We start from the raw sequence: 24,967 nt of genomic DNA, 5'->3' as shown, positions 1-24,967 counted from the left end.
TGAGGAAGGTCCATGTTCACATGGCGTTGTATATAGTTAATCATCACTAGTCATCTATATGCTTATTAATTTCGTCAGAAATTTAGAATTGTTACTCTGGTCCAATTATATATATATATATAAGATTGTTCACACCCAGCTGGCTTAATCCCTCCCAAGGCAGGACTTTTTCTTTTCTCGAAAATCCAGCTCTCGAACTCACTGGGCGAATAAGAAAGCGAGCTATATATAGCTGTCTAACTAGTTCGAGTCGAGCATTTTGAAAGCTCCTGTCTTATACATGCTGTCCACTTTTCACTGAGTTCATTCAAAAGGAGATTACAGATCCAGACAGACTTTAGCACCTTGAGTCGAGAAGGCTAGCTTACAAGAATGGTGTCCTAGAAGTGATGTGGTGCTTCTCATTGGGCGTTTTGACAGAAAACACTTACTCAAATTCTATTTGAAGTGCGATGCATGTTCTTTGTATATCGATCTGGTTGGGTGATTTAGTATATCGCATTGTTAATGACGACTTCCATTCTCACACAGGAATCTTCCTCGAGGTTATTGATATTGGGGGGCCCAAGCCTACTATGATACTGGAAGGGGAAGGAACAACAAAACAACAAAGGCGGAGTAAATATTCCAAAGCATGTGTTGCTCCCTTCAATTGTACTTATGCAAAAGGGGGCTAGTGGTAGACATCCTATTGCCTCCTTGATTTTACTAATGTACATGCTAGAGATATGCCTCTTCAAATCACCAAATGACTATAGTGTTTATCGGTTTGGGGGTTTTGTGTTTTTCTCGTCAAGAGGAGATGTAAAACCTGTGACTTGACTCGCAAGAAGCTTCCCCTCTGCAGAAGCAACATAAATAAACGCCAACCAGTAGAATAAACTAGCGGGCATACGTGGGTTACACGGTCAAGGCATCGGATGTGAACACGTGAAACAGACCAATCGAATGAAGTCCCATAATCAGTCAAAGAGAAAGACCGGGAAGGAAATGGTCGCGGAATTGCGGCAACTACTGCGGTATAGAATGGTGCAGATGTCATTGATTCATCATTGGGCAGCTCTCCATCCGGGAAAATGTGGCCTACTTTCCCGAGACCATGAGAGGCATTTGAGCGTGAAATTGCAGAGGCAATCCAGACCTCAAACGCAGAGTCTCCATAGGGGGAATAGAATCATGCATGGAATCCATCAAGTTGTATTGGATAAACAAGTGTGACCCTCCTCCAAATTCATTAAAAAAGGCCAACTTGTTTTCGAGATGACTTATTGAAATGAGTCTCCCGCTCCCAGTTAAAACACAAGGGTTTTAAAATAAGGAAGAAACGTGGGAGGAAATATGACTCCATCTTGACCTCATATGATATGTTCCAAAGTGATGGCCCATCAGAGACGGCAAGTCTCTTGACCGTAAGTCATCTTTCCACCTGCATCCTTCCAAGGCAACAACCATCAGCGCCTAAATCAGATTAACCACTCCTTGGAATATATGGAGTGAGTCCGAATCCTTGAATGTGTGCTCCCGGTGCAGGTATATGCATCTTGTCAAAGTGTAATCACAACCCAAAGAAAGACAATGATCCAGATACCCAAACCGAATTGCTACTTGGAGACATATGGCGAACTCCTACTTGGGATTGGCGATAGTTAATTAAAAAGAATTAATGTTGGGTCTCCTCTTCCTCAACTTTTCCTGGAAAAAGAGGACTCTTGGAGCACTTTCCTTACTCTGTTTCCACCAAGCAAAAGAGCAAAACAGAGTCTGTATTAAAAGGGTCATGACCTTCCCCGACCATTCCTGGAAATGGGAGACTCTGGCTGCTTTTGTTGTGAATGAGTGAGTCAATAGACATAAGTACAGGATCATTACCGAGAAATGTCCTGTACCCTTGGTGCTTTGAAAAACTCCACTCTCTCATGTTCAAAGGAGCTAGCGAAAAACAATTTTGGGCGTCACTTTCGTCTTGCCCGTAGAAAGTTCTCGTGATTAATTAAAAGGAGTCATTGCTGATGCTTGAATGATGACTTTCCATTTCACGTCACTCTACTTCAATTTTCTTCTTTCTTTTTTTCTTGGGGGGCGGTGGGGGTGGCGGCTGGGGGGCTAGCTACCAATGAATCGAAAGGACGAGTAGTTCCGCTGCACTAAAACAGAGTATACGTCTTTCATAACAGCACCAAACCAGTAACATTCTTTCTCTGCTCAACCAATAACATTCTTAACCATAAAGCAGATGGGAACAAATTCCAGCACAAGAGATCGCTCTGGCTCTGAGATCCTACTTTGCTATTCGAGGCTCTCATCGGATTCACCTGTTTTAGTATACGCATGCACATATGGCTCCCAGATTTAGTATCTAACGGTCACTGGTTTGGAAAATTTATGGATATGACCTATTATAACCGGCCGTGTTCCCTAACGACTAGATTGAAGGTAGACACTGCTCCGACAACAAGCAGTGAAAAAAATTTGAGATAATAGTAAGATATAGATATTTCCCCAAGTGATAGGAAGAGAAGCCGGGGATTTGCCTGTTTCACACTGAACTCATGTCATGCATTCGTGACGGCGCTGTTATTTCTCTTTGGTCTTCTTCTTCTTTCTCTCTCTCCTTAATGTTGTTTTTTAAATAAGACAGTGAATGGAAACGCACAAGGATTATTCTTATACGAATATAAGTGTTTAAATACATACCCTCGCTCTCCTTTCACACTCCTTTTTCTTCTAACTATAAATCCATTAGTTTACGCAGGGGCCGTCCCAGTGCTCTGCCCTATAAATACCAGCCCCCACCCAACCCATTCGATTACCTCAAACCTCATTCTAAACCAAGCATGACCAGGAGTTCAGAGATCGAAAGCCTCTGGCTATTCGCCATCGCGTCCAAATGCAGAGCCTTTACCCATGATAACATTGCCTTGTCCCTCCTCTTGGTGGGTTTAATTTGGCTCGCCATCTCTTTCCTCCACTGGTCTCACCCTGGCGGCCCCGCTTGGGGCAAATATTTCTGGCGCAAAGTGCTCTTCCTCGCACCATCCTCCTCTTCTCTATCTCTCTTCCACGCGATCCCCGGTCCCAGGGGATTGCCTCTTTTCGGAAGCATGGGCCTCATGCTCCACTTAGCTCATCACCGGGTTGCCGCTGCCGCTGAAGCCTTTGGCGCCAAGCGCCTGATGGCCTTCAGCCTCGGCGACACTCGGGTCATCGTGACATGTAACCCTGAAGTCGCCAGAGAAATCCTCAACGGCTCCGTGTTTGCCGATCGCCCTGTGAAAGAGTCAGCTTACAGGCTGATGTTCAACAGGGCAATTGGCTTCGCTCGCCACGACGTCTACTGGCGAACCCTCCGGAGAATTGCCGCCGCTCACCTTTTTTTCCCGAACAAAATCAAGGCTTCCGAGTCGCAGCGGAGCGCTATTGCTTCTCAGATGGTCGCGGTTCTGCTCGCTTCCCGAGAGCAACCCATGACCGTTCGCCAACTGCTGAAGCGAGCCTCACTGAACCACATGATGAGCTGTGTGTTCGGACAATCCTACGACTTGAGCTGCACGAGCAGCGAAGTGAAAGAGCTGACGGAGATGGTGGACGAAGGGTACGAGTTATTAGGCACGCTGAATTGGTCCGACCATGTCCCCTGGATGGCAGAGCTGGACCCTCAAAAGATCAGATTCAGGTGCTCTAGGCTGATGCCCAAAGTCAACCGCTTGGTTAGCCGAATCATCGCAGAGCATCGAGCTCGACCGGCCGCCGACCACCGGGACTTTGTGGACGTTCTGCTCTCACTTCAGGGTCCTGATAAACTGTCCGACTCCGATATCATCGCCGTTCTGTGGGTAAGCACCAAGCTTTTAACATCTTTCTTTGCGGAGCTTACTTAAAAAAAAACTTTCAAGAGTTTCATATCGTGGGCAGTACTCGTCTGCCATTAACGTTCTTCATGAGGAGGTGCGTACTAAAATTTGGGAGTCATATATGAACAGGAAATGATATTTCGAGGGACGGACACGGTGGCGGTGCTGATGGAGTGGATCATGGCGAGGATGGTGGCGCACCCGGAAGTTCAAGGGAGGGTCCAGGAGGAGCTCGACAGGGTGGTGGGAATGTCAAGGGAGGTCAGCGAATCGGACATAGGGGACCTGCCTTATCTCCAAGCCGTAGTGAAGGAAGTGCTGAGGCTGCACCCGCCGGGCCCGCTGCTGTCGTGGGCCAGGTTGGCCATCACTGACACGACCGTGGACGGGCATCACGTGCCAGCAGGGACGACGGCCATGGTCAACATGTGGGCCATCTGCAGGGACCCCCTTGTCTGGCCCGACCCGCTCCTGTTCAGGCCCGAGAGGTTCCTGGGCGGGGGCGATGGAGGGGAAGGGGCGGAGTTCTCGGTGCTCGGGTCGGACCTGAGGCTGGCCCCGTTCGGGTCGGGGAGGAGGGCCTGCCCCGGGAAGGCGCTGGGGCTGACGACTGTCACGTATTGGGTGGGAGCCATGTTGCAGGAGCACGATTGGAGGGGGGCGGCGGGGGGTGAGGACAACCGAGTTGACTTGTCGGAGTTTCTCAGGCTGTCTTGCGAGATGGCGAACCCTCTCGCCGTCACACTCCGCCCGAGGCGCGTGCCGTCGCGCACGTCAAGCTGAACCTGGAACAAACAACAAACAACACCACCCCCACCAAAAAAAAGCAAATTAAAAAAAAAAGAAACTGAAGAAAAGACCTTAATACTATCGTCAAAATAAGCTTTTCTTTTCAAAGGGGTAAGATAAAGTCAACGACCAGAACAAGAGTGTAGGGCTAGGTTATCATGGAGAGGGTGGTGGGTGGCTGGGTGGGTGTGTGTGGTTATAGCAGCTTAAAAGAAAACCCCCTCTCGTCATCAAATTTAAGTTTGGTTGTTTTTTTCTTGTGGTTCCATAATAGTCTTGGAGTTACAGCGGCCTTCTCTTCTCTTCTCTTCTCCTTTCTTACTTTTGTTTTGATTAGCTCGACGTTTGTCGGAGATGTGTATTATCGTTTTGATTTCCCAACGTTTTAGCCGGTGTACATACTGGTCAAAGCTAGCACAAAGCTTCTTCACGTATCATCGCTTGCCTAGGTCAAAGGAACCCGTTCCGAATAATCAAAGGCACTTGTGCACTCGAATTAGATAGATCGGCGCATCGTGGTCTCTCTTTCGGAGACATGACGAATATGTGACTGAATCTGAGTACTCGCGTGAGTACAAACCCGCCAGGCCTTCGATGCAACCCGGGCGCGCGGGAGAGAGTGAAGCGCGCTCTTTAATCACGGGCAGGACGTTTCACCGCAATTCTAATTACTAACGAGGCCCAAAACCTATTCATAGATACCTTAAATGCTACGTTCCATCGTCACTGTATATTAGTCTTTAACGTAACTTGCCTAGCAAAGTCAAATTTTTTGCCGAAGATAATTAAATAGTTAAATCAAGTGGATTCACTATCGATGTTCCAATGGTTTGCGCGTAAATGGGAAATCCTATTGCTAGACGTAACAGAATATTTTTACTCAAAAAGCGTCGTTTTGATCGTTCACCCTCTCTTTGGACGTATCATTCATCACGACCGCGCCGTACCTTCGTAATAATATAAAAGCCATACGTCTGTCAAGGAGAAAGGCGATCGAGGTTTTAACCGAAGTTTTAACTGACTTCACTCGGGAGCCAGTGCCCAGTGCCCGGTGGAGACTAGTATGGATATGATTATTGGTGGAACTAATGCGCATGCAAAACCAAAATCAATCTGTGAAAGATTAGCAGACAGCTTGGATTGTCGGGGTCATTTTCATGCTCTCCAATGAATTGTGGACATCTTGCGATAAGCCCATGGTTTTGAGGAAACTGTCCAAATGACATATTGACAGATCAACTTGGGATTAACAAAAAGTCTGATTATAGTATTAGAATTTGCATCACTGGTGATAAACTCCTGGGCCCGGCCGAGCGTCACTGATGACCGCCGAGTTGATTTGTACCGTGGTCCCTTCTGCCTATTCATATTCCCGGTACCATCTCTCTTTTAACAAACGCACAAATACTGAAAGGTATCGTAGCTAATACCCTCTGCCTGGATCACACCATACCCCTTGTGTCCTATAATATATACATTTATGAAGGCGGACAGGTCATAATGTCCCCGTATATATCGGCAAATCTATTGAATTATCAAAAGGAAGTACGTCAACACAATACCGACACGCGGCGACTCTTTACCTAGTTAAGATGCATCGTGTTCTCTTTCGTTTGTTACGAACTTTTTCACGACTGAGTATTGTGTAAACTTGAGATCATTCTATACCGCTTACCAAGGAGGTTTGTATTGCTTCAATATCGCTGGTACTGCAAGAATTAAATAGTTCGTCGTGCTGCTTCTCGAGGCGTGATTAGGAGAGAGTCGTCGTCACCTAAGTAACCCGAAGCAGGTCACTTAAGACAAGTCATCACTCGTATACCTAGGTAGGAATCAATCCCTTCTCATGTTTTCCACGCAGAATCCTATATATCAAGCTCAACCTTGTGAAATGAAAATGAAAAAAACCAATCAACCCATTGGCCGACACACGGGGAACAAAAACAATACACGTGTGGAGTACAAACAATTAGACGAGGGGCTCTTAGAGGCGTGCTGCTTTGTGATGATAGGAATGGAGTAGTATTCTTTAAGTTTTGGAAGTTGCATGAGGCTAGACAAGGGGAACAAAGCCGATTACAAAATGAAGAGCCCTACGTGTACACAAAACTGATCAGGAGTTGTTGGCGCTCATTTGGCTCATGTAATAATCAAGACGGTTGACAGGAACATTATGTTTTTAAGGAGTCCACACTGATAAGGATCTAAAACAGATCACCGCTGTATATTAATGTAAAATGCTGGGGAACGACGATGAGGACGCCCCAACGAATGAAGCTCCAAAAGATGATGATTAAGCCCACACAGCAGGCTCCCTCTTGATTCCTAGACGCGGACAGTGACCGCGAAAGGCGGCTCCGCGCAACACGACAACCCATATGCAAATAGAAAAATCACTTCCCTTTGGTCCACGTTTGGGAGAAATCATGGAGTTTTGTTTACTATATTCTGTTTGATGATTGATCTGATCCCGGTAAGATCTGTGGGATGGATTGCATTAGCCTTTTGTTTTATCGCAAACAAGCATATGCTTCTCAAGGGCAAATCAAACACCCACTTGCGTCCAACTTTCCATATTCTTTTAGCTCTATATGTTATGGGACCACATTTCTTCACCAGTTAATATGTATATCAGAATAAAGAAAAAAACTTGTAGCCTCTTATGTGGATGAGCTTTGGACATGCCCGTGTACCCTTTCATGTGCTGCTAAGGGCATATTATATACATATTATATAGAATCCACGAACATTCTCAAGAAGATTATTCACGGGAAAAAAAGGAGCTTCTCTTATTATTAGTTTCTTGAATTGGCATTAAGGTTTTCTATTTTGTAGTTTTGTACCGTTAAAATGCATTTTCGTGTCGTTTGAATATAGAGCCGCGGATGAACTTTATATCTTTGTGCTTGCTCTCCAATTAGTAGCTTAACTTTTGCATTAGATTTTTCTAGTAAATGTATTCGAGCCTCGATTTGATTTCTCTGCAACGGACCCGGAACGGGCCAAATGGTTTCCCTAAAACCTAATTATGAGGCATTGTAGATGTTGATGTGTGCGGTTTATAACATCTCGAGATAATTGTATTGACGCGGGAAAGAATTGCATGTGATTTAACATGAACCGTACGATAATGATGTGAGTTTGCAAAATTAGGCCAGGCACAGAAAAAAGATTTAGAGTTGCACGGAGGCTATTCATTGAATGCATTGCATGAAGTGGTGCCCTTAAGCTGGCTCCTTAGTTTATGGCTCATCACTATCGGATAAGGTTTAACCAAATTGATGACAATAATTGATGGAGCTCAGGCAGGGGCTAATCCATTCAACACATTATATCGCAGCCTGCGTATCCCCAGTCACTCTCCCACCTTCTCAGATTTTGATGTCCAGAGCTGGCGTAGAAGACAATCGATTTACGTTTATCCGCCTCTCGCAACACATGACACTGCACAGCTCTTGCCCTTTTTCCTGTTCGGAGGGGCAGGGATTAGACAGTTCGTCCCTTTTGGGCACTTTCATGGTTGCAGACAAATTCGATTTGCGACATACACTTCCTTTGGTGGGTCGTGCAAGAAACCGTCTCGTGCCTCCAAATTTAAGGTTATTAGATAGAAGATGCGTTTAATTCCACAGAATATCCCTTCATAGTCTTGAAAATAAGTCCATGGTTCGGATTTCATTGGGGTAAACATCTTCTTAATCTCAATCTTTATGTATACAAACAAGATCCTACGTATATGTATACATCATTCGTTACTCTCCCAGGTGTCTTTGGCGCTGACTTTTCTGAATTTTGAATCATGTACAGTCTGTCTATACTTATTTAAAACACACTACTTGTCAGGAGAATCAATATATTTTGATCGAGATATTGAGAATGCAATGATAATTCATGATTTCTTTCCTCGTCGTTGCCAAGTACGTATCCTTAGAAGCAGTCCAGCTTCTACACCAATTAGTCCCCTCTATGAACACCTTAATCTAATAGTGACTGCAACTCATGCTTTCTCTTCCGCTGTTCCATAGTTCGTAACTGTGCTTTAATAATTACTAGACAGAGATAAATCTCTGCTCTTGTTTTGCCGGAATTCGACTTCGCAACGAAATATCTTTCACTGAAAGTCATTCTTTAATTTTTATTAGAGGAGACAGGTTCTGTGACCATTCCGGATAGGAAATATCATAGGTAGGCAATAGAATTGATAACTTCATTTCGAATGAAACCAAACGTGCACAAACTGTGCCGGAATTTAATCGACGACAAAGGCTGAGAACATAAAGATGCAATGCCAGAATTTAATAGATGAAAATGCTCCCAGAACTACAGCAAAGATACAAGCTGGAATTTAATTGACAACGCGGATATAGAACTACAACTAAGAAATACGTCTGAATTTAATCGACAATGCAAATATGTAAACTATAACTACAGTGCAGGATTTGAACGATAATTGAAGAATAACATGTTTTTCATTTGTTCGGGGGGGCTCTCCAGTAGCTGAGCACTGGTATTTATAGTACCTATGACATAATCGCTTGAGAGGAGTTCTTCTACAGTTTTAGCCGTGTTTCCATATCTTCGAGAATCTCGATTGCATGAACTCATGATGCTACAATCTTATCTTGAGGTGGTTACTCCTTTAAAATTGTGCCTTGATCTTTCGCTTTTACTGAGTTACCTTTATCACTTCTCCACGATCTACTGGACTCCATTGCTCTTTCCACGGGTGATTTCAAATTAGAATATATTTTAATCGGTATCTTTATCAACTAGTTCTACTATGACAATTGTCAACCACATGTCATAAATTAATAGTTGATTCATGGTCATCAATGTATAATGATATCAACAACTCTTTTGGTCATCAACAATGGCTCATATATCCAGTATCGATCACCATTTATCGATAACCACGTGTCTACTCATGTCTCCGACCTAGTTAGATTTTGGTGCAAACACCTCTATATCATTCAAGTACTATCTTCATCTCAAACTTAGACTAATTTACATGTGGATGGCGACTATACTCTTAGCTCAAATTTAGTGCTAACGTTTTTAGACTGATTGATAATATTTCACATTAACACTTTCATTTTAGTTGAACAAAGTAAAGTGGTTATCAGACTAAAACTAGTTTTTTAGCCCGTGCATTGCCCGTGTTAATTTAAATTTATTTCTTGAGACCTATGTCAAATAAAATTAGTCATGCCAAATTGTTTCCAATGTCATTTAAATTTCAACTGGAAAACCTATTAAGTTTCAATTTTATATCAAGAACATCTAAGTTGATGAAAGAAGATAGATGTAATGCAAAAGAAATGTACGTGTACATTTATACATTTATGTATGTGTAAGTTCTTGTTGATTCAGTCCCGATCGATGCTTTTGCTAATTCTGTAAGTCTTTAATAGCGAGCATTTTCAAGTGTAAAGTACAAAAGAAAGAGTTTAAACTTTTGCAGTTCGTGTTTAAATATTATAGATTTTACATGTGAAATTGAGTTGTAACCCTAATATATTGCCTCTACATTTTCACTTATTCTATTCTACATGTCTTGAAGATTTAATTATAATCATCAATAAATACGTACATGACACATGAATCTAAGCGTACCCTAACAAATCCTATGTACTTCCATTATTTTAGCCACAAATGTCATTTCTCACGTATTGGCAAAGACGTAGTGCAAAAGTAATGCAACAAACTATATGCAAAATAATAACCGTCAACCATTGTGCGATATTGTAAGTTTCTGGAGAGCCCTCCATTGTGTAATCTTCATTGAGATGTCAACATTATATTACACCAGGAAATAAGACACAAACCTGAACTATTCATACTTCATAGTATCCAAGGAAATGGGTAACCCAAGGAAAGTATATGGAACATCATATAAAGTACTTTTGGTAATGACAACCAATTACAGGATACGTCATTCATTACTACCCCACTCAAGTTAGTGCATGAAGGTTTATGATGCCTAACTTGCTTCCAAAGAGTAGAATTTGTCACGACCCAAGCTTTCTTGAAGATATCCACGATTTTGATACTTCGTCAGCACATACGTGTTCACCGGTTTTTTTTTGGGCTGTATTCGTTCTCGAACAAAATGACATTCTACTTTAATGGGTTCTTTTCGTTCAGGGAATACCGGAATAGGTGCAATGTGCATCGCGGCTTGGTTAACATAATACGGCTGCATAGGTTGTGGATCGAAACTTGCATATCTAAAAAAAGACTTGGAGGCCATAACAATTCACTAGAAGTGGCAAACATTGCTCAATACTCAGCTTCTGCGGATGATCTATAGATAGTGGTTTGCTTCTTTATCTTCCAAGATAAAGGAGTGTTTCCCTAACATTCGGATGTATCCAGTCATGGAACGCCGCGACATAGGACAACCGGCCCAATCCGAGTCGTGATAATCTCGTAGAGAAAGATCATTGGCTGAAGAAAGAAGTATCCCTTGACCTGGTGATGATTTGAGACAATGTAGAACTCGCATCGCTGCACCGCAGTGTCCTTCTCAAGGATCTTGCATCAATTCACTCAAAATGTGTGCTGAGTAGCAAATATCTGGTCACGTAATGGTTAAGTAGATCAATTGTCCAACTAGTCGTGGATATTGTGAAGCGTCGGCCTTAAAAAGTCCTGAATCATTGGACAACTTGTGTATTTCTCTAGATATTGAGTGGGCATTTCCGCTGGCTAAGGACATTTTCCTTTTGAGAACGAGCTACTTCAATTCGCAAGAAATATTCGAGAACATCCAAATCTTTGATGTTGAAACACTTGCTCAAATGTTGCTTGATTGACTTTATGTGAGCAGGGTCATTTCCAGCTATAATAATGCCATCAATGTAACTGAGCACTATAACACACCCAGTCCCTTGACGAGATGTAAACGAAGTTAGTCTGCAGCAGATTGTTTGAAGCCTATTACTTGCAAGAGGCATGGTGAATTTCTCGAACCGATTTCTCAATGCTTGTTTAAGTTCGTATAAGGACTTTAGTAGGCGACAAACCCGTGTTTCTCCCTCTCGCGAGAAATCTTGTGGAATAGTCATATATACTTCCTCATCAAAATCTCAATGAACGAAGCGGTTGTTCCCATCCAACTGGTGCAGTTCCCATCTCCAAATAGATGCCACAGCAGGAAGGCACCTCAGAGTTGTAAGCTTTGCCATTGGAGCGAATGTTTCATGGTAGCCAATTCCTTGTTTTTGCGTGTGACCCTTGGCAACTAGATGTGCTTTTTATCTCTCAATGCTACCATTGGGTTTATACTCAACCTTATAAACCCACTTCAATCCAATAGGGCATTTTCCTAGTGGCAATCTTCCAAAGTCCCAGTGTTGTTTTGCTCAAGTCCGTCTAGTTCTTTGGCCATTGGCCCATTGCTTTGCGCCATTTTGCATCTTTAACTGCTTGAGGGAAACTTTTTGGCTCATGAGTGAGCAAATTTATCAGATGAAACAACACTAGAGATGGGGTATCTTGTACCTGAGTTTGCTGAATGGAGAGGTGCACAAGAGTGATCTAAAGATGGTGGAATTTCACAAATGAAAATTTTCAAATGCTCTGGAGCTTCTATCTCGAGAAGTTTGTGTTACTTGTTGCTGCACTTCAATCGTATCATACGGCTGATTTGAATATTCAGAATCTCTTCCTTGGTTCGCAGAACTTGAGGAAGGACTGTGAGATTGTGATGGAGCAGAGAGATCAGAAGCAGGAACGCCATCACTATTGTCATGCTTGTCTTTTACAATTTCAATGACCCCGCCATCCTCTACAAGTACTGTTACAACCATTTTCGGTTGGTTCATTTCATCAGACAACTGAAAGGGAAACACATTTATATAGAACACACGATTACCTCGCTGTCCATATGGATACCCAATAAACATTAGTTATCTACCAAATGGTTATGATCAAATGACGTCTATCGCAATACTACTAAACTACGCTATAACAAAATTGTCTTACCCTCAGAAGAAACTGACTTCTCAGTAACGGGCGTGAATGTTGTCATCAAAAGGAGGATCTGCCCTCTCAGTACGCATGGTTTGTTTCCTCCAACTAATGGATAGGACACTTGTCCTCTTTGCATAAATTCAGATCTATGTCAATTCTGAGTTGCTGCGTTCAATTTAGGAGTTGTTAAGAAATAAAGTTATGGGGAAATAAAAGTTTAAGATATTTTAGAGCCATAATATTTGATGGAAATTGTTTTGGAGTTACAATTTGATCGTAGAAAATTTTCGAAGTTTAGGGTAAAAGGAAGTGCTCCCGTCAAAACTCACGCAAGGGTAATACCTCAACACAGAATAAGACGAGAGTGTGGTGGCTAACAATATTACCTACAGGAGGTGGAGGTGAATAAGTGATTTTAAGAAAATTTGAATTTCTTTTGCGTAATTATAACAATCAAGTTAAATATAAGTGAAATAGTAGTAACGAGTTAATATAAGCGGGAACAAGTAATTTTAACTAGTGCAGTGTGCTTCAATGAGACAGTAATAGTTATGAGCAGAGAGATAGAGAACAATGCGCGAATAGCCTTTTAGTGGTTTGGCTTGGCGTAAGCCTATATCCACTCTCCTAGATTAACAGCCTACTGGCTAAATTCCACGAGCAATTTTTTGAGTAGTTACAGTAGTATGTACCGCTTATATTCAAAGCACTTCTTCTTGAAACTGGTGGCCCTTATACTTAAGCGGATAGATCTTACTATCTCATACTAAGCACAAACTATAGCACTGATACACTTCTCAAGATATTACACTTTTCACTTTATAGTAAACTCATAAAACAGTAAATATATAAAGCTTTCTCTGTAAAATGGATTGCTCTATACTCTTGATGCTTCTTAATTTCTTTAGCGTCCGTTGATGTCCTTTTATACTCATCGATCTCCAATTTGTCCATTGGACAATCTTCACAAGGATATTGGATGCATAAAACTAGATCGAGCATTTACTACCCTATTGTCTATTTGAAATGGCAAAATATCTTTTGAATATAGTTTGAACTAATTGTTTGTGACAGGTTTGCAAAACGTTTCATGAAGGAATTACAAAAGGTGGTTGATTTATGCATCTAGTTTATGAAAGGTACACTATTTGATGAATTAAATTGTGAAAAGTTATATGTTTTGGTTAGTAAATCTACACTTTGAGATGGATTCTAAATTTTATTTGTGGGTTTTTGGAGAATGATGTTAGTGAATTATGCTCATGTTGCTATGATTAGAATGTTAGTGAATTATGCTCATGTTGCTATGATTAGAATCGAATGAGGGGTTAAGTATGCATACTGTTGTCAAGACGTCATTCTGGGCCAAATCACCAATTGATATAAGTGGGGAACTAGCCAAAGGGTAAAGCTTGGTCACCTTTATCACGACATTAAGCGTGACCATAGTTGAATATTGAGTATTAAATTGGTCAATGGAATGGACCATTGACGTGTGATTTGATAGAGATCGATTAATGGAATGGATCACTAATGTTTGATTTGATAGAGATGGATCAATAGAATAGACCATTGATGGTCGATTTATTATTGTTGATTTGATAAATAACTCTAATACGTAAAATCTTTGTTGAAATGATGTAACTCATTTTTTAAAATATACGTATATTATATACTAGATATGAGATAGATGAGTTATGATTGTGTTTTACAAGGATGCATAGTGAATGCTCGATCTACTTAGAAGAGATTTGTACTATTCACTAAGTTGTGGCTGTTCATACCATTCTTTCCGAATCTTTTTTAGGTTCTTTAATTGGCGGCAAATAGGACGAGAGTGCTATCAGTGGGGAGCTTTTGGTAGTTAGTTTTGGATATGAGTTAAGTTAAGATAATTGAATATGTCTGATGATATGTGTTGGGTTTAGTTGAGTTTGGATTGGTGTATATATATATACATATATATATATATATATATATATATATGTGTGTGTGTGTGTATGTGGATTTGAGAACTTTGATTTTGTAACCAACTTCCTGTTTTATCATATATATATATATAGATTTTGTTAGGTATAAGATGTAAGAGACACAAGAAATATTTGGACTGTGCATATAGACCTTGAGTTCAAGAGTCATTTTGTGGAGGAATGTGGAAGTAGTAACTTTTAATCGTCAAGCAATAGATTATTTGATAAGTTACGATCTTTTAAAAACCTAAGTTATAATTCTTGAAGCCACAAGAGTTCTAGTTTAGGAATCTCAGGAACAATACTCAAATGGCTATTACAAACTTACCAAATAGACAACTCGATAACCTTTCAAGAATGCTCAAAATTCTCGTTTTTGCCATTCTTGACTATATGAATTCTAGCGATTTTTTCCCAATTTATAGAGCTCCAAATTTGTTAATTGCACTTGGATCATGTAGCTGTTGGGTCCATGTAATTCTCTATACAAAATCTCAACAAAATTCTTAGAAAAACACATGCAGAACCTTCCTTCAATCTAGGCTGTCAATAAGATTTTCTATTGGTGGCAGGTTCTCTTCTAGTAATGGCACGTTTCAATCATGTCATCTCACCAATCTACTAAGCTAATTTATCTGTGACTTTTAACATGAGTAAGCTTGGAACATCATATTTTAGTATTATGAGGTGGATCTTCAATTTAGAAGCTCCAAGGATCGTCAATTCTATATATAGAAATAACCTACAATCAGGTCTAACTATTTTGCAATTCAAGGTATTGGTTCCACACCTTTTCTTTTGCAGATTTCCAAACTTAGTGAAATTTGGCTTAAATGCTTAGATAAACAAACCTTCGCCTCTGTATGGTTTTTTCTTTCTTTTAGTATGCCCGACTTCAACTCTCAACTCATTCTTAAACTTTTACCTTGTCTCTTTGCAGAGTGTGAGAATCGAATCTCACATATAAAACTAAACGTCTCCACCCCTAGCTTCCTTGAGAAGGTGGGAATTCGAACTCCCCACCTTCCCCTTCCTATGTGAGTAGGGTGGCTATATGGTTTGAATTTGAACCTTTGCACACTTAAGAGCCCGTTTACTTGCATTTAAGCAAAAGGAAAGGTTCTTTTTTATTTTCTCTCCGGCATTTAAAATATAATTCAAATTTAGACAATTATGAAAAATTTGCATGTGAAGTTACATGTCAATATTTATATGTTGTGAAAGTTTCTCGGATGTTTCGCATTAAGAATAAAGTCGAAATGGGTCCACCTCAAGATTTAGATGCCTAAATAACTTTATTAGATATTGGAATTAAGTTTTGTTATCATCAGAATCCTTTAGGGATATGTTCCACCAGACAAGTCTAAACTATTTTGGGCTGATTTTTGTTTGCATTAATAATAAAATCACTTTAAATGTTCAAAAGTCAGGTTTAGATAATGTATTATATATAATAGGTATAGATCAGTTTTTTAATTTTACACTTTTATCATCTCAATTAAGAATAATTTTCACTAAAAATAGTATTTATTAAGGTAAATATATTTTTAAAAAAAGTACGAGTGTTTAAAAGAAAATAAATATTTTAAAAGCAGTTAATGTGCCATATGGGTATTTAGGATTTGGAATTGGAGTTCCGATCGTATCTCCATCTACAATAAATTTACATATCTCACACTGTCAAACTACAGTCAATCCATATCCATATTTGAATGCATTTTATCAGTAGATATAGTGATCACAAGCTGAAATAGTTTAACTGAGACAGTAACAAATTCATATATGTGTGGTTTGTGTTGCTTCGTTTTTGTCTGATATGTATAGTCGGTGGGTTTGTATTGGTGAAGCATGGACATGGATCAATTAACGGACGTCGATATCCACTCGAGGAGGGTACAAGCTGAATCGTGGGCAAAGCCCAATAATAGAAACGCGACCCACAAAACAGAGTAAGTAGAGGCCCGTGATTCGTTACCTTTTTTGCTTTGAATTGGAACGCAAAACCATTCACTGCGAATTGCTGCAAATTATTCTCGTTTCACCGTCAACTGCGTCGAAGACGACATGTATTATCGATGATATCTCGACTTTAGGGTCAAGCTTGGCCTACATGAGAGGACAAGGAATCCCGGTGTAGAGCCGTCACCCATGATGGTTTTGTGATTGATACGCAGAAACAAGGTTGCCCGTGCCTTTAGCTTGATTCTTTTTCATGTTCTTGAATGTGACATGGACTCATTGCGACCCCTCGCTTTAAGCGAGTCTTGCCGTGCATGGAATCTCTCTTTTCCATTCTCTTTTCTTTTTCCTTTAAAGAGAAATCTGGGACAAAACTCTTTTAGTTTTGCATTACTTAAGCTCCGAGACATGCAATGACACCAGAGAGAAAAACCAGATTGCTGCATACAGGTGACTGCAAAAATATGTGTTGTATATGGACGTGCAATCTAGTCCGATAGCGAAACTAGCGTGGCCTTCAGCTCCCTGGAGCTTATCAATCTGTGAACAATCAAATAGGTACAACTCGCCATGCATATCATACAACACAGCAATCCGGAAGTTTATTGAAATTGCATGACATGATAACTGATCCACATATATATAGGAGAATCCAACTAATTGGGCAATCTCCGGTAACATGACATCCACTAGAAGTGGCATGGCATGTCCTACTAAGAATAAGAATCCACTCCGCTCTTTTTTTTTTCCTTCTCTTTATCGAACCTCTCTCTCAGTTATTCGCAGTAGCAACATAATTTCTAACTTTTTAATAGAGGAAACATAAACAATGCAAATGAGGTATTCTCATGTTAAGGTAATTGTCACGCGAATAATCAAGGCTGGTGTCCCTTGACGAGATCCTTGATGTGCAAGGCCCCGTTGGATGGCTTTCGGGAGAGGGCAAGGTGGACCCCAGGATCGTGGTGAGTGCAAGAGCTGTTGTAGATGATGGAGTTGTTGACGCCTTGCACATTGCTATTCATGAATGCGCTGATAGGAGGAGAGGCGAAGGATTTCGATTGGTGACTCTTGTCTTTCTTCTTCTTCTGTTTTCCTTCGTCACTGCTGCTGCTGCTAGACAATGATGAGTTTCTGGACTCTTGGCCATTGCTCTTGGATGTAGGACTTGCCTTATTATGAAGAAGATGATGGGAAGGAGGATGTTTCGGGGAACGTATGAGCTCCATCGTTGCCCCTTTGTTCTCGCCAGCGATGGTAATGACCTTCATGCCGGGCAACTCCCCGGAGTCCGGGTGCTTCTTGGGGTGGGGACCTCTGTGTCTTTCTGCATCTCCATTTTTGGCATCACGAGCAGTGCCGGCCTTTGGAGTCTCATCAGAATGAATGCGACCATTGAGGGATGGGAGTCTGTTGCTAGGGGGAGGGAGTGGAACGGTTTCTTGAACTAGGACAGTCTTTTGCTCTGCCTCCAGGGGGATCCTGGGCTGATCATCAGCTCTCAGTTGGGGTGGAGGCAGAACCAGAGGAGATGGAGGTGGAGCCACTGGCTTTGCAGAAGGTGATTGAGGGGGAGTCCGAGCAGCAGGCTTGACGACTTTCGGAGACGGCATTGGCATTGCGATGGGAGGCTCAATGATAGCAGCTTTGGGGGGTGATGGAACGGGCGATCTGGGTGCAGGAGAAGGAACCTGGGGCTTTACAGGTAATGAGGTCACTGCAGGACGAGGAGGAGAGGCGGACGGAAGTTTAGCCGGTGAAGGAGGTAAAGACGAGGTTGGTGCCGCAATGGTTTTCACAAGTGGAGTTGAAGGCACTGAGGCAGTAGTTGTGCGGGTTGGGGTGCCAGTGGGCACGTTAGGCAGTGGTTCCACTGGTTGCCGAGGTGGCGTACGGGGCACCGAGGGAGGTGGAGGTGGAGGGGATGACATGGGGGGAGGCGGCGGCGGCAGAAGTTCTTGAGGTGGAGGTGGAGGTGGAGCGCTGGGTCTGAATGTGGGAAGCGACATGGTTGGTCGTGGCTGCAGTGCAGGAGCAGGAGGAGGAGCTTGAGGTGGCGGCTGAGGAGCAGGAGCTGGAGCTGGAGCTGGAGCGACAGGACGAGAAATGGAGGCCAAGCGGAGCCATGGCCTAGAAGGGGGTGGTTGGCTGGCCATAAATGCCCACCACAAACACTAATTTTATCAGACTCCTAGAACCGAAGAGAATGGGAAAGAGCGGCTCAAGGAATGAAGGGAAAGGGAGGGACTTCCCTCCTTTATATAATACCAACAATGTTAGATCTGACAGAGGCTCATTAACATTTTTGGTGTACAAGACAAGACTTTGAGATGAGGTAATTGCCAAAATTTGGACCAATTGAAAGTGCAGTGTGGGGGATGGGGAGAGAGAGGAGACGAGGCATCAGATTCTGCTTCCCACCCAAAGCAAAGCCCACCCTCCTCTGGTATCGCATCTTCTCCTGTACCCGTATTTATTATCTTTCTTCTCTCTATTCTCTACTCGCCGACTTCACCTCTATTATTTTATCTTATTCACATGACAAAACCATAATCTCGCCGGAAATATATCTTTGTCCTGCCTTAACATCTTCATTACATCGTACTACCAGCATAAGAATCAATTCATTTGTCCCTAGGCATTTTCCTCACCAGTTAACAATGTTAACTGATATGTATTCAGAGCATTCTCTTGTATGAAAGTTCGATGGACACTGTCCTAGATACTTCTTCCACAAATCTTCTTTGAGATGTCTCGGCTGGATGGCATTAAAAAATACTGTGATTGTGGCGGCTCTCCCCTGTCCCTTTCTCTAACAAGTCAGTGAGTAAACTAATCTCGGTTTGAGATTCTTGAGCTGTCTCACTCTGAATAAAACCACAGTTATCAATAGATTCGACAAATGATAGAGTGATGGTTCAAGCGTCCGTTGCTGTCTGTGTCTTGTTTCTGACTTTGCTTGTCATTAGAGTCAGAGATCGAATTGCGCTGTATGCTTTTCATACACTGCATTTGTCTCTTTTTTGGCTTTTCTGACCTTTACGATTCTCGTGTGTCTTTCTAAATTCACGTCATTTGATTTGGGGAATCTATATGTGCTGCAAGCTAAGTCTCATGCCTCTTTCACTCACAAGAAACTCGTTTGGCTTTGGTTCGTTTAACATTACTGCAATGGACATGAAGGATACGGTAATAGTCAATGCATTGACAAACAGATCTTTCTCCTTTGCAGATGAACATATATCTCTCCTTTTGACATCTACTTATTTGATTTTATACTCCTACAAGAACTCTCCTGTTACGCTGATTTAGGGATCCAAAACAGGATTAAATTAAGTAGAATTGTGTGATTAGTAGGAATTGCCCTCTTTTGTGCATGAAAACCTCTAGACCATCCTCCGAAGAGAGGGAAGAATTTTTTGTCCATCCTAAGGTGGGTCCACAGAACATCTACCTTTTTGCTTTCATTCTTTCTCAGGTGTCAATGTTACTCTCTGGATCCTGAGTTTTACTTCTCTTTAAAATATGTTCAGCTCCGCCAACTGATTCTATATGTCGTTTATGCTAGTTAAATACAGCTCAAAAGCTTTATCCTCCTCACTGTGAGCACCTGGCTTTTACAGCGCCAAAACATAACATCGGGTTAGCATCTTCTTCGTAAAGTACCAAAAACTTGGTGAATCATCAATTGCATATGTTCATGGACGGAAGGTGACATTTCCAGATACAATTTTGTCAAAAGGATGAAGGGACATAGATACTCTTTGCATTACCCAGGTGATGCAACTGATAGTGATATCACTTCAAGATGACCAGAGGTACTTTAGTGCTTAAGATGAGGGAGTCTGAAGAAGCTGTACGTCCACATTGTTCTGGCAGTGTTTGTGCTGTGCCGTTATGCAACATTTATAAGGTGTAATGCGTTATCTGCTAAAAAGTATAGACTGAGTATATCAGCTTAGAACAGCATTTGAAGGAGATGATATCTGCCAGAGCATCCGTCTTTCACCGTAATCGTAAGTGGTCAATCAGAGATTTCAGCTTCATGGGAGTTACGTAATCTTAATAACAAGATGAGTTCTGCATAAGCATTTGAGGAACGTATCGATCTCGATTCAACCATATGAAATCAATGTACCAAATTAACATGGAGGAATTGAGTCAGATATCCATTTGGCATAAAATGTACACTTAATGCTCCTCTCCTAAAGCATAGAAGCTAGAACATGTGAGCAAAATATGGAGAAGGCTGCATTAGACGCTTACTTGAGGCATGTCAAGGAGCAAAGCGAAGTATGCAAAAACAACAGGTAAGCAGCGTTTTGAACTTGATATGCATACGAGGGAAATAGGTTTATTCAGAGGAAGGATGCTATAATCTCTTTCAAACAGATGGAATACTGACAGATATTGGCGTGATTGAGAAGGCGATCAATGCAAAGCAATTCAGATGGATGAAGCGTGCCAGGTGCAGATCAATGCAAAGCAATTCAATTGGAGGGGTTAATTATACTTTCAGCTCTGCATGGAACACATGCTCATCTTCACAATCTATCTGCATCTCTTCAGCTTATGAAATTCGGTATTGCTCAGACGTGGTTGCACAACACGACTCAACTACATGTGAGTTACCAAATAAGTTATTCTCATTTTTACTCTAGCTTATCTTTTCAGCTAAAATAAAGTTATGGCCTTATGAATTGAGACTTTGAAAAAGTTGTAATTCATTTCAAATTGTTATGGATGCTACAAAAAGCGAGTATTTGTGCTAGATTAAAAAAAATTTAACAAAATTACATGCACCAAAAGTTGCCTCAGTAAAGTGTAGTCTTTTTGGGGAAAATAACTCCGTCTTCTACAATAACTAATCCAATTCTAAGATTCAATGAAAAAAATAAAAAAGCCGAGCCTTATAATAAATAAATTGCGCAACAAATAAGAACAAGAACGATCAGTGAACTATTGCCAATTCTCGAAAATAAAAATACAAGTGAAGACTGTACATTATACAAGTAGGGTACGTGAAATTGGTAGAAATACAGTGAGCACGCCAGAGAAGTAATATTCCTCCATTGATTTTTCTTAAATGTAAGAGTATGATAAGAGAAAAACATGAATGGGCTAGAAGTCCCAAAAGGGTATCAGATGCCAGATGCTTTGTATAACAAATGGTTCTTAGGAAGGATGAAAGGGAAGAGCAGAGTCAAGGCCATTTAGTGAATTCGAAGACTTTGAACACAATATCGATACCGGTGGGGATCTGCCAAACGAAGAGGACGACATTCAAGAAGTTCAACGCAATGTGGAGATTGCGCGCCGTTTCGCTGCCTTTCTGCATCGCCGGGACTAGAGCTGCGGCCGCTGCCCAAAGCACGGTGATTGCTGCACGAAAAGAAGAGGAAGGCTGAGGAACATGAGATTGCAAAATTCCAATTACAGAGGCAATGGCAATAAATGGGGAAGGAATACGGACCAGCACCGGCGAAGAGATGGGGGCCGGGGAAGAGCTTGCCGGTACGGAACCAGGTGTTGATGCCGCCTCCTACTGACTCGAACACCCCGAAGGCCAAGAGTATGCTCCCGGCATTGAAATGCCGGTCTCTGTACCCTCCCTTTATCAACTCCTTCCGCTCCTGTTCCATCCATATACAAAGTTTGACAAGAGAATGAGGGAGTAATGTATTTAGGCATGGTTTGAAAGTAGAAGGAAACAGGGCAGTGGGGGAACCTCAGTGAGCTGTTGAATTTTGAGTTGGACAGGGGAGGGACGTGGGGCTTCTTGGGGTGGAGAAGAAGAGCCGTCGGAGGCGACGCTGACAGGGGCGGGCTTGACTTGCTTCTTCAGCTCGTTGATCTCGTCCTGGACGGTGCGCACCCGTCGCCATTGCCACCCCAAGTAGCCGGCCCACAGCGTGTTCACGAACAGCCCGCTCATCACGATGGGGTGAATCAGCGCCAACGTCCTCCCCTCCAGTATCCCGAACTCTCCTCCCGCCGCAATCGCATCCTGCACCATTAACACACTTCACAGTCACGGAGCCAGGGATATAACCAAGAGGGTGCTCGGGACTTGCCTTGGCGTCTAGGAAGAAGGGCAATGCGACGGTGGTCAAAGGCAGAGAAGCCGAGCGGAGGTAGTCCAAGGCGGAGGAGAGCGGGTCGCCGGAGTCATCGGAGAAGCCGAGCTTGAGTTTAATGGAGGGGTTGGGGAGAGGCGGGACACTGCTCTTCCAAGGCTTCTGGGCAAGACTTGGGAGTCTCAGGAAGCTCACCGTGCTGGCCATACTCCCTCTCTGTCTCAGTCTGAGAGAGATAGAGAGTAAGGAGATTAGAGGATAGGAAAGAGATAAGGAATTGGAGATTTCGACTTTTTTTGCCCAAGTACACTGCCCAACTCAGGACCCAAGATGGGCTGGGCCTCTCTCGTCCTCCTCCTCCTTTATTTCAGTTATCAAACCGAAGTTTCGGTAGGAATTGACTTGTACATCTCTTCTCCGGTTGGTAACCACGATGATCTATAATGACATAATTTGTAGTGCTGGGAATAGCATTAAGCTTACAATCAATACGCACTTGCATTTTTTTGGCATACTGTTGTCCCTTATGAATCGTTTTGGTACCCCTGTTTGGACCATATTGTCCACTTAAAAAGGACATAAAATGGCATTGTTCCTTTCACATGCAAAATCGACCACAATCAATTGACGATATCCAGAATTTAAGTAATTTTACTTTTTGGCATGCTACCAAGTATTGTAGATTACACAAGGCAACAAGACGAGATATCGAAAGTTAATGGAAGGATTTTGGTACTGTTTGCATAAAAAAATGACCAACTTTTGATTATTATCGATATGTGATAAGCTTAGTCGATAAGAGTGGAGTTTGGTTATTTATGAACAGAAATATCGACAATTTGATGAATCGATAGCTTAAACAAATTAATAAAAAGTGGAGTCGACAATATCAGATGCAATCGTCAAAGAAGTAACTGTCAGTGTAGTTTAATAAAGCAACTGTCAAGATAGTGAAGTAAAAGAAACCGTCAAGATAGTGGAGTTGAAGAAATCGTCAAGGTAAAATGTAACTGTCGATGTAATTGTTCAGTAACTATTTGTAATCTCCCTTTGTAACATTCGTTGATAACCGATTGTAAGCTTTAAATAACCACATCAAACTCTTCGGAGAGCCGCCCAAACAAACAAATAATCATGTTATATTTCAATTACTACATAGTAGTTATATTCGTACTCGAGTCGTCAATTAAATTCTGGCGTTACATTTTTGCGATCTCAGGCTTTGTCATCAATAAAATTCCGGCATAATTTGTGTATGTTTGGTTCTGTCTGAAGTAATCATGTTCTCAGGCATTGTTTATGATTAAATTCCGACACAGTTTGTGTACATTCCATTATGTTTATAGTGAAAGTTATTGATTCTCTTGTCTACATGTGATATTTCTTATTTGGAATCGCCAATAACTGGTCTCCTCTAATGACACCAAAGAATAACTTTCGATGAAAGATAGTTTGTGGTGGAGTCAAATTCCGACGAAACATATTTTTGGCATGTCTGGTGGGACCAGTGTGATCGATTTGATGAAGTATAATGCCGAGACCAAGGAACCATCTAGAGCCAGATCATGCTGCGGGCAACAACCCTGGTGATATGGCTGCTCCATTTGAGATCGCAACCGCTCCAGCAACATAGCCAAGTCAAGGGGGCAACGTCAAAATCCTGTGACACTTTACAGAGGAGTAGACGAGGGAGTTAGCACCAAACCTTACTTTGGTGGCTACCATGAAGAGGCTGATTGAGGAACAACATTATAAGATGATTAATCAAATAGTAAGACACATTTTGATGTGATCATGTCCATGGTCATCAATGCGATCCACGATGTCATTTCTAGGCCTGGGACATTCAATCAATCCACGTCAATCCAACTTAACACAATGACTTTCATATATGTACCTTCAACTCTTAATCAATCGAACGGCGGAAATAATTTAGGCCAAGTAATCCCACAACCAGTGAAAATTTTACAAAGGCCTAAAAATCTTATCTAATTGAACCTGGGGGGCAGGAAGGTAAAGTCTACCGACCTATCTACCCTGACCCTAGGGGGCAATAAGGGTGTCAACTTGCGAATCCTGATCAAGTGGTTAAACTCGTTTTATGACAATTAGGTGTTGACAGAGGAATGGTCAGGTCAGTATATAATAAGCCACATCCTGACTCGATTGATACTATACCTTACTCAAGAAAATTCAAAACTTCTGACTTCGCTATTTTCATTAGCGAAGATGACCGGTTGATCATCCAACACATTCGTTGATTTATTACCCAATGTGGAGAGGCAGGAAGAAATGAATTTCTGAGACTTAGGTTGTTCCCTTTGTGTTTATCAAAAACTGCCTTTAT

The 24,967-nt window shown here is 41.8% G+C and overlaps 3 protein-coding genes across 3 annotated transcripts; 1 reads left to right on the top strand and 2 right to left on the bottom strand.

The window, feature by feature from the left end:
- The first annotated feature begins 2,704 nt into the window (after positions 1-2,704).
- Positions 2,705-5,074, top strand: LOC115675676 (cytochrome P450 78A6-like). Its single transcript, XM_030598435.2, has 2 exons — positions 2,705-3,833; positions 3,981-5,074. The coding sequence occupies exons 1-2, from the start codon at positions 2,835-2,837 to the stop codon at positions 4,632-4,634; spliced, it is 1,653 nt and encodes a 550-aa protein (XP_030454295.2). The 5' UTR covers positions 2,705-2,834; the 3' UTR covers positions 4,635-5,074.
- Positions 5,075-17,123: 12,049 nt separating this feature from the next.
- LOC115675648 (vegetative cell wall protein gp1) lies at positions 17,124-18,786 on the bottom strand. The gene has a single exon (XM_030598396.2). It carries the CDS (start codon positions 18,697-18,699, stop codon positions 17,419-17,421), a length of 1,281 nt encoding a protein of 426 aa, XP_030454256.2. The 5' UTR covers positions 18,700-18,786; the 3' UTR covers positions 17,124-17,418.
- A 2,695-nt stretch (positions 18,787-21,481) lies between these two features.
- On the bottom strand, positions 21,482-22,879 carry LOC115675661 (uncharacterized). Its single transcript, XM_030598417.2, has 4 exons — positions 22,618-22,879; positions 22,272-22,550; positions 22,017-22,176; positions 21,482-21,925 (listed from the first exon to the last, which is right to left on the bottom strand). The coding sequence occupies exons 1-4, from the start codon at positions 22,825-22,827 to the stop codon at positions 21,747-21,749; spliced, it is 828 nt and encodes a 275-aa protein (XP_030454277.1). The 5' UTR covers positions 22,828-22,879; the 3' UTR covers positions 21,482-21,746.
- Between the last annotated feature and the right edge of the window lie 2,088 nt (positions 22,880-24,967).

Source organism: Syzygium oleosum, unplaced genomic scaffold, assembly GCF_021117445.2.
Source record: "Syzygium oleosum isolate NSW1041296 unplaced genomic scaffold, Sole_v2.1 Sole_v2.15, whole genome shotgun sequence".
NCBI lineage: Eukaryota > Viridiplantae > Streptophyta > Magnoliopsida > Myrtales > Myrtaceae > Syzygium > Syzygium oleosum.
The sequence above is the reverse complement of the archived record's forward strand: the minus strand, read 5'-3'. Positions and strand labels throughout refer to the sequence as shown.

Coding starts and splice junctions, on each gene's coding strand:
- LOC115675676 (XM_030598435.2), top strand. CDS start 2,835: ATGACCAGGAGTTCAGAGATCGAAAGCCTCTGGCTATTCGCCATCGCG. Junction 3,834..3,980: donor ATATCATCGCCGTTCTGTGG/GTAAGCACCAAG, acceptor ATATATGAACAG/GAAATGATATTTCGAGGGAC.
- LOC115675648 (XM_030598396.2), bottom strand. CDS start 18,699: ATGGCCAGCCAACCACCCCCTTCTAGGCCATGGCTCCGCTTGGCCTCC.
- LOC115675661 (XM_030598417.2), bottom strand. CDS start 22,827: ATGGCCAGCACGGTGAGCTTCCTGAGACTCCCAAGTCTTGCCCAGAAG. Junction 22,177..22,271: donor AAATTCAACAGCTCACTGAG/GTTCCCCCACTG, acceptor TGGATGGAACAG/GAGCGGAAGGAGTTGATAAA. Junction 21,926..22,016: donor CCATCTCTTCGCCGGTGCTG/GTCCGTATTCCT, acceptor CTTTTCGTGCAG/CAATCACCGTGCTTTGGGCA.